Source organism: Macrobrachium nipponense, chromosome 21 (assembly GCF_015104395.2).
Source record: "Macrobrachium nipponense isolate FS-2020 chromosome 21, ASM1510439v2, whole genome shotgun sequence".
NCBI classification, from domain to species: domain Eukaryota; kingdom Metazoa; phylum Arthropoda; class Malacostraca; order Decapoda; family Palaemonidae; genus Macrobrachium; species Macrobrachium nipponense.
The window spans coordinates 74,080,352-74,093,247 of NC_087212.1; the positions used below are offsets into that span (position 1 = coordinate 74,080,352).

General features: G+C 42.8%; 1 protein-coding gene across 1 annotated transcript in view; it reads left to right on the forward strand.

The window, feature by feature from the left end:
* The window catches only part of LOC135198173 (phosphoribosylformylglycinamidine synthase-like), a 210,516-nt gene that overhangs the window by 124,633 nt on the left and 72,987 nt on the right, over window positions 1-12,896 (forward strand). The window contains 4 exon segments of the mRNA XM_064225692.1: window positions 7,038-7,142; window positions 7,562-7,687; window positions 10,882-11,124; window positions 11,239-11,443. Of these exon segments, the coding sequence (XP_064081762.1) occupies window positions 7,038-7,142; window positions 7,562-7,687; window positions 10,882-11,124; window positions 11,239-11,443 (679 nt within the window).

Genomic DNA, 12,896 nt, shown 5'->3' on the forward strand with positions numbered 1-12,896 from the left:
TTACTTCGATCTTTTTCCCTATCTCGACCCAGGCCGCAGTGTTCGCCTCCGACATGGGACGTTAACAAAGTCCTTCAAGCCTTAAGGTTCCCTCCGTTTGAGCCTCTGAATTCTGCCAAATTTAGGGACCTCTCTTCTAAGACACTCTTCCTTGTCTCACTGGCTACAGCCAAGAGGGTGGGTGAACTGCAAGCACTCTCTTTTCTGGTTGCCAGATCTGGACAAGACATGATTTTGTCATACCTTCCTGAATTTGTCGCAAAGACTGAATCGTCTGATAATCCCATTCCCAGGTCTTTCGTACTGAAGTCGCTGGTCGACTTTGTTGGTAATTTAAATGAGGAATTAGTTCTTTGCCCTGTTAGGGCGCTCTCATGTTATTTACGCCGCACGAAGGACATTCAGGGTCGTCCCCGTCATCTGTTTGTTTCACCCCGAAATGTCAAGAGACCTATTTCAAAGAATGGTGTATCCTTTTTTTTCTCAGAGATCTGATCGTTAAAACTGGTGGTTTGGCTGCTGGGGAAGACCAGACGCCGAGAGCACACAGTATTAGAGCAGTTGCTACATCAGTAGCTTTTATGAAGAACGTCTCAGTCGCCAAGGTGCTTGAGGCGGCGACTTGGCGTTCTAATTCTGTTTTTGCCTCTTTTTACTTGAAGGATATTTCTCTAGTTCTAGGCGACCTTCGTTCTTTGGGCCCGTTGGTGATGGCAGGACAGGTCGTCAGACAGGAGAATTAGGTAGTCTTCCTGTTTTACGTTTGGTTGCTACCTGTATATTATTCATTAATTTTTGTTTTGTTGTATATATTTTTTGTTTTTGTATTATAACCCATGGCAGTTTTTGACGTAGTTATAATGGGAATTAGGCAGTTTGGTATTTAGGTGTTGTTGATGACAAGGACTGACTGCTTGGCAACTCATGCTGCTTCCATTTTCAGTGTGAAATGGTTCCAGCCACTGGGTTGTCGGCACTGGCGACTACGCTTCTCCCAGAGTCGATGCTGACCTAGGACTAGCCACTGGTTCGCTTGTCCTGACGACTCCTGCTTCTTCCACTGTCCTGGACAGGGAATTAGTCGATGGATCGTCTGCTGTCATCTGGTGACTCGCTCACCATCTACTTTTTGTCTCACCTGTCTTCTCGGAGTCAGACACTCATGTGAGATCAGGCGACATTTAGTAGCCCTGAGTTTCTTGTTGACGAAGTCGGTTGCGTTGATACACCCCCGATGATCGTGTAACATGAGACCAGGTTGGACTGTCAGGCATTCGTCCTTCGGGACTGAATCGCCTTTTTGCTCCACGCTCCTTTCTCTTGGCACCAGAAAGCTCGAGTTAGGAGTTGCTCATGAGCCGATTCGTTGCTGGCGACGTCGGGTTGCGTTGATACACCCCCAAGGTTTGCTTAGCTTTGAATCGCCCAGACAGTCCAGACACTCATCCTTTAGGGAAAGAATAGTGCTTGATAGTCTTCAGGGTGCAGCCTTGCTGTCCGCAATTAGTCTGACTGGTCACCTGACTTTAGTACAGACGGACTGACTATGCACTTACTCCTTGTCCTGTGCTACCGCAGTTTGGTGGCATTATGGTAGGAGACTTTGAGTTGTTAGTATCTTAGACCTTGGGTTGAGTTTTGACTGCCTATGATATATATTTCTTTGTTTTCTCCTATTCTGTCCGAAGGGGAAATTGTATTCAGATTCCCTCCTCCTTTTCAATGTGGTTAATCGGGCTAGATAAATTATATTAAGGTAATGTTTATTAATATGGAATTTTTATTCTAAAATTAATATTAATAATACTTACCTGTATAATTTATCTAGCCCTAAATCCCCAAAAACCGCACCAAAATTTACCACATTGGCAACCCTGTTACCTCCTATTCTGTCCGCCAGTTGGCAACACTGTCGTTGACAGATACAAAAACCTTCCCTCAAATCAGTTGTGATAGGCAGATCGTGGGGTAGGATGGGTGGGACTAGATAAATTATACAGGTAAGTATTATTAATATTAATTTTAGAATAAAAATTCCATTTCTCCCGAAACTCCTTCAGACTCAGGAAGGCTGCCTTCAACTCCAAGATGTTGATATGCTGCTGTTTGTCCTCCAAACTCCAAACATCTGAGGCAATGAGGCCACCTAAATGAGCCCCCCAGCCTCTGAAGGAGGCGTCTGAAAACAGAAGGAAGTCTGGTGGGAGAGAACGCAGAGGGACACCCTTCAGAAGATTTCGGTCGTCCAACTACCAACGAAGGTCTTCTCTCACTTCCAGAGACGGAGGAACCTTTAACGGGTGAGTCCCCCGCCGGAGACCAGAATTCCCCCAGACTCCATTGTAGAGACCGAAGATGAAGATCCCCATGAGGGACCAGCTTCTCCAGGGAAGACAAAACTCCCAGAAGAACCTTCCACTGATGAGCTGATTGATGTGGTTCCGACAGGAAGTTGCGTGCCACCACTCGGAACTTCTCCAACCTCTGATCTGACGGAAAAACTCTTGCAACCGCTGTATCGATGACCATGCCCAGGTAGAGAATCCTTTGACTGGGTACGAGGTTTGACTTTTCCTGGTACCACGATGCCCAGTTCCAGACAAAACTGAAGCAGACAATCTCTGTTCTGCAGCAGCTTCTCCCTGGAACCTGCCAAGACCAACCATTTGTCGAGGTACCTCAGAAAATGGATCCCCTGAGCATGGGCCCAACTTGAGACGAGAGAGAAGACCTTTGTGAACGCTTGAGGGGCTGTGGTCAGCCCGAAGCACAGGACTTTGAACTCGAAGACATTGTCTCAGAGAGAGAAGCGAAGGAACTTCCTGGACGTCGGATGAATAGGGATCTGGAAGTATGCGTCCCTCAAGTCTATCGATAGTGTGAAGTCGCTTTCCTTCACAGCTGCCAACACTGAATGCGGGGTCTCCATCTTGAACCTTGTCTTCCTGATGAAGTGATTCAAGGTGGATAAGTCGATCACAGGTCTCCAACCTCCCGAAGCCTTGGGCACCAAGATGCGACAGTAAAACCCCAGAGATGGATACACCACTTACTCTATCGCATCCTTGTTAAGCATCTTCTGCACTTCCTCCCAGAGAGCCAAGAACTTCGGAGGGTCTGGAGGATACATCCTCCTGAGCTGCGGCTTGTCCGAGAGAGGGGGAGAGAAGTCGAATGGCAGTAGATACCCCACCTGAAGGACATCTACTACTCACTTCTCCGCCCCATAACTCTGCCACTTGGCCTAATGGCCCGCCAGGCACCCCCACCCGTGGTACAGGAGAGGGAGAGGCGCCTAACCTACCGACGACCCCCTTTACCTCTGCCCCTGGGGCCCCTTCTCAGCTTAAAGGAATGGGAGTGAAAGGGATGCTGGTCCTCTGACCTAGGCTGGGATGAACGGGGAGGCCCTGCCGAAACCGAACTCCTTGATGGCCTACCAGGCGACGATCTTCGTGGCTGCTGCTGGGCAGGGGGAGGAGGCAGAACTTGATGTCTCCTAGGATGAGAGACTGACTTAGACACAGCCTGGTGCACTGATCTGTCCTTCGTGTCAGCCCGGCGCCGGTCTATCGCATCCTCCAGCTCGGTCTGAGGGAACAGAAATTGTGATTCCAAAAGATCTCCATTCTTTAGTGCCAGCAAGGACTCGGGGTCAACTGATCTTTCCATCTTGGATAAAGCTGCATCTCTTCTAATCAGGAGAACCTTAGCCCATAAATTAACACTGAGGTAAGCCAGATACAAAATGCCTTACCTCCGGACTGCAACAAACTGGCAAGAGAGGAAGCACTCGCCAACCCCTCTGGGGACCTGTCAAAAGCTCTCTTGGCAGTGACCGTAGACCAGAAGTCCAGCCAAGAAACAGTCTGCAACATGGAGGCTGCCATAGACTCCAATGCTGAGGTATCATGTGGAGACAAGGATGGAGCCACCGACCTCACCTGCTTCAAAGTCAATCCCGGCTTCAGACGAATGACGTACGGGTTAAGATGACGCAACATCAAAAATGCAGAGTTGGTAGCATAGTACTTCCTATGCCTTATGAGAGGCGGGGGTAGCAGCTTGGCAGAGCTCCTAGAGCGAAGCGAACCTTCCCGATCTGAAACAGAGGCGTTAATCTAATGCAATTACCTTGACAAGGGAAGTTGAAACAAAGACTTGGGATCCTGCGTAGCTCCCAGCATGGCTTCCAAGCAGGAAGGAGCGACCAAGCCTGAGTCCTACTCACCAAATTGTTGAATCCATGAATGAGATCGACAACTTCTGTAAAGGAAGACAAAAACTCTTGCATGTCTCCCTCCTCCTGCTCTGGCAACGGAGACCGACGACAAGAAGGGTGTGCAGGCTTATCTAAAGCGCCTTCCTCATGAAAATTAATGGAAGAACCAGCAGCCAAGCAGCCTGAAACCCCAACTAACCTGTCAGGGCTGGATCCAAGTGCCAACTATCGCAACAAATCAACTGCAACACTAGGGACATCACTACGCACTCTCCCAACAGATGACTCTCTAACATGGCCGTGTATGGGCATGGGCGTGGCAGATGTACGAATGTGTGTCGGTGAGGAAACGCGTACACTCAAGATAGAATGAGTCGAACTCCTGGAAGTACCAGGGAGAGGGGCAGGCAAACACTCTTGCTGCACGAACTCTGCGCTCACAACCTTCGACCTCTTGACAGGCGCCTTGAGATTCCTACGGCGACGAATAGGCCCTGGAGAAGAAGTGGGAGCACCTGCAACATGTGCACGAACGAGGGAGGTTGCAAAATGCTCGCAACTCGATGCAGAGGACGAAGCAGCCACTGCAAATCACACAGGGGAAGATACACTAACACTCTACGAAACACCAACACTCTCAGGAACACGGGCATGCTGCTCCTCACTCGCAGACGAAGAAAGGACAAAGTCCTTAGCCTTCCAATGCTTGATATGCCGACGCGGTGCAGATGGGGGAGAAGGAGAGGAAGACAACACTGGCTCCTTACACAATCTCTTTGCAGGGGCAATACAACACGCTTGCTTCCAGTCCTCCCAGACGACATGGCAGCCAACTTATCTTCTGAAAAAGAGTCCAATCTCTTAAGAACTGCCTGGCATAAAGCCTCAGATGGATCAACAAGTGAAGGGTCCGACAACATGGAAGGGAGATGCAGTGAACTGGATGGCAGAGATAACGTCACGGCAGCAAATGATGACTAGACGAGCGAGGCAGCGCAGCGGAGACGACTGGGAGTGACACCATCAATGGAAATGACGTCATAAGCGGCAATGACATCACGGCTTCACCTCGATCCGAACGGGAAGCAGACACCACTGGCGGAGGGATACAAAATGACTGAACTCGTGACGTTACTAGCGGGCTGATGCCACGGCTTCCCCAACTTGAAAAAGCAGCAATCGTCACTGGTGGAGCGATACAAAATGGTTGGCCTCGGCTACACACGAAGACAAGGCCAGGAGGAGAGGGTTAATGAGCATCCATGAAGTGCATCAGCAAACCCTCCAAGGAGGGTGGACCCCATAGACCAAGCGTCCCCAAAAGCCTCCTCCCTCTTGGGAATCAAATTAACTCCAGAGGGAGAATGGGCGACATTACATAAATCAGCCTGAGGGCCTCCCAATACGTCCAACAACAAATCGATGGAAGAAAAAGAAGGGAACAAAGGGACAACGCTAGCATGGGGTGTGACAGCAGCAGGAGATGAAGCATCGGGAAGAGGAGAAGAAAAACCCTCCCACGACGGCAGAGTAGAAACCCTATGATGCTCCCTCTTACTTTAAAATAACTAACACCGCTCTCTAGGACACGCACAACATTCCGTGTAAGGATTCGTTATTGTACAAACGTTAGAGCGACACCTACTGCAAGTGATGTGTAGGTCGGATGCAGCTGAAGCCAAAAAATAGAACACAGAAAACCTGGAGTTACGGGGCACACAGCACACATGTTGACGAGGCCGAGATGGAGCAGAAGAAGCCATAATAACAGCACACACACACACTAAAACACAAGTGAAATGGGCAATGAACTGGGTAAAGGCCGAGAGAGGTCAACCCCAAGGCTCGTCCAGGTGATTAAGAAAAGACTGACGCGGTGGCCCGGGTGCATGGTCCTTGACCACTCTTCACCCGATATACGCACGCGTTGCCAGATCTCACAAGATTCCTTGCTTTCATCTGCGTTTAACTGGAACCAGCTAGGCGCTAGAAATGAACCTATTGTTGAGACCGAAGGTTTGTTCGTGTATAAACAAAAGTAGATTTTGGTAATGCAACAGTATGTCCTATTTGACAGCATATATGATCCCATTTGTTCTAAAAAAATATATCATCTTTGCCTTTCATGCAAAGCTGACGTGTCTGGTAAGATAATGTTACCCAGACACTATAGACTACCTGCACTTGTACTTAAACTCCATAGAAATATTAATGGTATTCACTTAAAAATATCACAATTAATAGTATTACAGTAAGATCCCTCATAATTGGCAACCTTGGAACCTAAGGGTTGTCACTTATTTGAACTTGGCTGTTGTATGAGATATCTCCCTCTACAATGCTATAGTATGCGTATCTTGAACTGTCACTTAATAAATAGTATGTACCATGGTTTTACACAGTTTTATTATTAAATAAACAAATCATAACATCAAACTGAACATTACCCTGTCCTCATTTAACTCTGACTGTGGTGTGAAGAGTGCTTAAATCCATACATCGAGGATACCACAGAGGATATGCACACACACACTGATGCACTGGACTGCAGAGACAAAGTACACAGTGTGTAGAGTATTTGTTTGTGCCTCTCTCTCTCTCTCTCTCTCTCTCTCTCTCTCTCTCTCTCTCTCTCTCGTCTCTCTCTCTCTCTCTCTCTCTCTCTCTCTCTCTCTCTCTCTCTCTCTCTCTCTCTCTCTCTCTCTCTCATGTGATGATATTCTGTTGTGTATGTACATAATAGTGATTTCTCTGTACTATGGGGTGGTTTTATTCTTATTTTGAATCTAATATTTGTTGCTTAATTTATACACAGGTTGACAGATCTGTCACAGGACTTGTAGCCCAGCAACAATGTGTAGGTCCTCTTCATACACCTGCTGCAGATGTGGCTGTCATAGCTCACTCTTATTTCCATAAGGTATATGGCTGTATAATTGGAGACTCAGCACTATTGCAAATTTTCCTTACATCTAGATTGAAGATTTTGTCAAGAGCTTAAAACTAAAACAAAAAAAAATCATTATAAAAATCTGATAAAGTTTAGTGTAATGCTGAAGAGTTTGCCTTCTTGAAAAAAAATGTACTAACCTTACAGGAATTACTCTTAACAATGTTTGGTGTTATTATTTTATATGTATTGTATGTGCTTTTTACATTGATGTTATGACAAGTAAGATGGCATGTGAATTACTCTTGACTTAAATACACAGTAATTATCTTGAATACATCTGATATGGCAAGTAAATTTTAATACACATAAATAAATGCAGAACAGAGCTAAGAAAATCTTGAATATTTTGATATATGCATATACTTATTTAGATTTGTGAATCACAGGAAGGTGCTGCTACAAGCATAGGAGAGCAACCTCTGAAAATCTTAGCAAACCCATCTGCAGGAGCCAGAATGACAGTTCTTGAAGCACTTTCTAATCTTGCAGCTTCTCCAATAACAGACATTAAGGTTAGTCAAGCTATGTTGCATTAGAAAACCTGATACAAGTATTAATGTCTGAGTGATTGTATGTATACCCAAAAGTAATTTCAGAGATTAATTGATTAATTCATTTTCCATATAGCATATGTTACTGAAAACATAAAGTCTCATGTAATAAAACGTTTGAATACCCATTAGTACTCTGAATATCAACCAAGTTTTAAAATGCAGCCACAATCAAACTGCAACTTGCAGAATTCTGATTTTTTTTTTGTTACCATACTTGAAGCATTGGTTATAATCCTTTTCAGGGATCTATTTGGATTTTGATACCAAATTTTAAACATAATACAGTGTTCCTCCTGTATTCATGGCCAGACCCAGCCCGCGAATAGCTAGAATCCACGAATAGGTGCAACCCCTATAGAAATGCTTAACTGCCTATTTTGTTAGTTAAAACTCAAGAAAAACCCACTAAAAATGTTTGTATAGTCGATTGACATAAGGTGGATTCTTGCGCCTACGAGATGTTTGTTTGGCTGCCTCTGATTGGCTGGTACCAGGAGGTAGGCTGCTTGCTCAATGTGTCATATTTTCGTTTGTAGCTTAGAAAACTAGCAACATGTTTATATTTCTTCATTTATCTCACGTTGTGCAGAAGATAGGAGTTTTGGTTATACTAAAGGATTCAGTATTAATTGTACAACTAAATAATCTTTTCCTGAAATCAATAAGATAAAACACAAAGGAATTACGAGTAAAAGTGAAGAGAGAAAAATTTCATTCTTTATACCTGTTTTTATTTATCCTTGGATTTTGAATAATTCACTCGATCAAGATAAAATAAAACTTCTATTTTCATGCAATAAAATCACCCTGAATACGTTGGTGCTTTCAGATTTAGAGATGTGTAATATGTGAAGAGAAAATGAAGAATATGTCTTAAAATGTTGCATCAGTACTTTCACTCAGCCTGAAAGGAAGTCAATCTTTCTTATTACTTCACTTGAGATTATTATTTCATATCACGCAAATAAGTCTCAGATATCTTTTTCATTTGAAAATATATTCATATAATAAAATTAGAAACAATACAGGCAGTCCCCGGGTTACGAAGGGGGTTCCGTTCTTGAGACGCATTGTAAGCCGAAAATCGTCGTAAGCCGGAACATCATAAAAAATCTTGAGAAAACCTTACTTTTAATGCTTTGGGTGCATTAAAAACTATGTAAGCTGCATTCTTATTGATTTTTTCATCAAAAAACCGTCGTAACCCGGGGACTGCCTGTATTCTGAAACAACCTGATTAAAGCTTAGGCTGAGTTGAAGAGTGCAAAGTCTGTCCACAAAGCTCAACTTCTTTGCTGGACTGAATTCCCTGCAGCCCGCCTAGATCTGAGCTAATGATACCATTGGCATCCATCTGTTTATTGTTATTTTTCCTTTATCAGATATGTCCAGACGTACTATATAATATTGGATTGAAAACTATATGATATTGGATTGAAAATGTTCGACAGTCATAATGGAAATTCTGTGTAGTATTTAATTACAGAAAATGTAATGATATAGCATGGTAAATATTATCGAAACTGCAGCCTTCTTATATCGCTAATTGGCAATTCAAATCTCTCACCAAGACGACAAATGCAACGGTGTCTTGCAAATCACATTCTCTCCGCAATACCGTCAAACTTGAATAATTTATGGATGCAACATAATAACACATATTCTTCATTTTCTTCTTACATATCACATGCATCTGAAATCTGAAAGCACCTGCATATTCAGGGTGAATTTGTTGTATGACAACATAAATTTTATTTTATCTTGATTGCTTTAATGATGCAAAATCCAATGATAAGTAAAAACAATTATAAAGAATTAAATGCTTCTCTCTTCACTTACTCTTTGTAATTCCTTTGTGTTTTATCTTATTGATTTCAGGAAAAGATGGCTTAGTTATACAATTAATAATGAATCCTTTGGTATGACCAAACCTTTCCTATCTTGTGCAAAGCTTGAGATGAATGAAGAAAAAACAAATTGATAGTTTTCTAAGCCACAGACAAAATTAAAGAGACACTGAGCGAGTGGCCTACCTCCTGGTACCAGCCAATCAGAGGCCGCCAAACAAACGTCTCATAGGCACAAGAATCCACCTTAAGTGAATCAACTATAGTACCTGGTTTTTTAATAATCACAAAAAATGCATTTTATGATGAAATTGATAAGAAAAAAAACCAGGAATTTGTGGATATTTCTCAAGAAAAAATACTGTTAATAGGCAAATTTCCTGCAAATAATGGGGATATATGTTCCAGAGAGAAATCCACAAATTCGTGAGCTCGCGAATCTGAAGTCTGTAAATACGGGAAGTTGACTGAAGCCTATATTGATGGAACAACTAAATTTTTGCATGTTAATACCTTGTATACTATGTGAACACCTCTGATATCGAGGAATAAATGGGGGGAGAAAGGCTGTGCAATAACTTTCCATGAATGCTAGTACATGTACTGCAAATCTGTGCTATATAAGTGATTATTACAAAGTGTTAACATAATCGTTATTCAACATATTCTAGGAATGTAGATAGTAGTCTTCTTTAGTAACTACACTGAAAGATCAGTGGGTATTGGTTTTAGAATTTGACTAGACTTATGGATGTAGACTACTTTGTGTTACAGCCAAATCTACTTAACTAGTAAGCAGAGCTTCAGATTATGTAATTAGAATTTACAAAATGGGTGGTATTTAGGCTAATAGTTAACTATATGGTACATGAAAGATTAAAATGCCTCATTATGGTACCGAATGATTTGGCAATGTGGTATTATTTGTTGATGCTTGCATTGGTGGATAGCCATAAATTTCTGGAAGAAATCTCATTATATTTACTGCTGTAGGTATACAGCACTCTAAAGGTGTGAAGTTCACAGGAAATTTAAATGAGTCAATTACATATATGTGTATGTATATGGGAAGGAAAAATGTTAATGATCACAATTTTTTTGTTATAATTTCTTTAAATCACCATGAAATTTTTAGTGATGAATTTCATCATTAGGTATTTTGTTGGTGCAAATTTAATGTTTTATGTGAGTTTGATGAAGTAGAGCTGAAATTGCCTGTACTTATACATATTCATAAAGGCCCATGAAATAGGGCATTTACTTTTCTGGAAAGCCAAATGCATACAGTGTATCTTTCTGTTGCAGGATGTAAAATGCTCAGCAAACTGGATGTGGGCTGCTAAACTCAGTGGTGAAGGATGGGCAATATATGAAGCATGCAATGCTATGTGTGAGATTATGACTAGCATTGGTATAGCAGTTGATGGAGGGAAAGATTCTCTGAGTATGGCAGCTCGTGTCACTGACAGCAAAGGCAGCAGTACTGTTGTTAAAGCACCAGGTGCTCTGGTTGTTTCTGCTTATGCTCCTTGTCCTGATATTACTAAGGTATGTGGATCAATTTAGCACGTATGGTTATATGTACGTAAGTGCAAAAGATCAAAATCATATATCAGTTACCAAAGCTAATTACATATTATAAAAATTTTTTTTACCCTACAGGTTGTAACACCAGATTTAAAGGGTCCAGCAAGTGGCTCACAAAATAGCCTCATATGGGTTAGACCTGTGACAGCATATGCACGGTTAGCTGGTACTGCACTTGCACAAGTCTTTTCTCAAGTAGGGAGAAACTGCCCTGATGTAGATCAACAAGAAACAGTGTCTTTTGTAGCTGCATTTAATGTCATCCAAGAACTGCTGAAAGGTAGGACTCTTTTACTGTCTAAGAAAAACAACAGGTATAACGTTGATCTTAAGACCTACGTAGTAGAGAGCAATTTCCTATAGATGACATTTGTAGATACTATACCTTACACTATGATCCATCAATTTTGTCAAAATAGTAATTCTGAATAAATGTTTGTATTCAAAAGTTAATCTTGGGGACCATTTGAACTGGAACACTGGTGACTGGACTGGCACACCATAAAAGCAAGCATCAGGTTACAGTCCTTAGGTTATGTAAGAATCTACTGAAATTTATTCTGCGGTTTCTGTCACTGAGGCAAAAGCTGGCAGTAACTGCTGCCACAGTCTTAGGTTTAGAACATGAAAACGACTCATTTTGTGTTGGAATCCCTTTGCCAAGGGAATTGGATGGTATCCCTGGATATGCAGGACACATACTTCCACATCTTAATTCACCAGGACTCCAGGAAATACCTTCTATTTGTATTTATGGGTAAGATCTACCAGTTTCGAGCTCTTTGCTTCAGCCTCTCGATGGCACCGCAAGTATTTACGCGAGTGCTGACTCCCCTGGGGAAGTGGTTACACCTCCTGAGCATCAGAGTGTCACTCTACCTAGACGACTGGCTTCTCCGCTCCTCTTTGGAAAGTCAGTGTATGAATGATCTCAAGAGGACCCTTTCATTAACTCACTCGTTAGGTCTTCTTATAAAACGAGGAGAAATCTCAGCTAATACCAACTCAGAGCATTCTCTATTTGGGGATGACTCTGACTCTCGAGTTTTTCGGGCTTTTCTATCACTGAAGAGAGTCCAGTGGTACCTATATGGAAGTAGTCCAGGACTTCATGGACCACAAGTCCTGTTCCGTCAACTGTTGGACCAGTCTGTTAAGCACACTAGCTTTGGTGGAACAGTTCGTCAAACTCGGAAGGCTGTACAAGAGGCCCCTACAATTCTTCCTGAAGGATTTATGGTGCAGGAAGACTCGGCCAGACTTGACAGTATTCTTGATTATAAACGAAATCAAGGAGGACCTAGCGTGGTGGTTTTCAAAACTTGTAGAGGGCCTTTCTCTCAGTCCGCTCCACCCAATCCTTCAGTTCTTTTCAGACGCAAATGATGCAGGTTGGGGAGCCCTATTGGGAAAGAACGAAATGTCAGGGAAGTGGTCGGAAATTCAGCGCTCTCTTCATATCCATGTAAAGGAACTGTTAACAGTGTACCTGGAACTTCAGGCGCTCACTTATCTCGTGATGGGACAGGTGGTAGCAGTTCACGGAGACAACTCCACAGCATTTTCCTATATCAGGAAACAAGGTGGAACACGTTCCTTTACCCTCTACAACCTTGCAAAAGATCTGCTTCTGTGGGCAGAGAAATTTCAGGTTTCGTTGATCCCTTGATTTGTTCAAAGAAAAATGAATGTGTTGGCAGACGAACTAAGTCAACGTCACCAAGTTCTGCCGT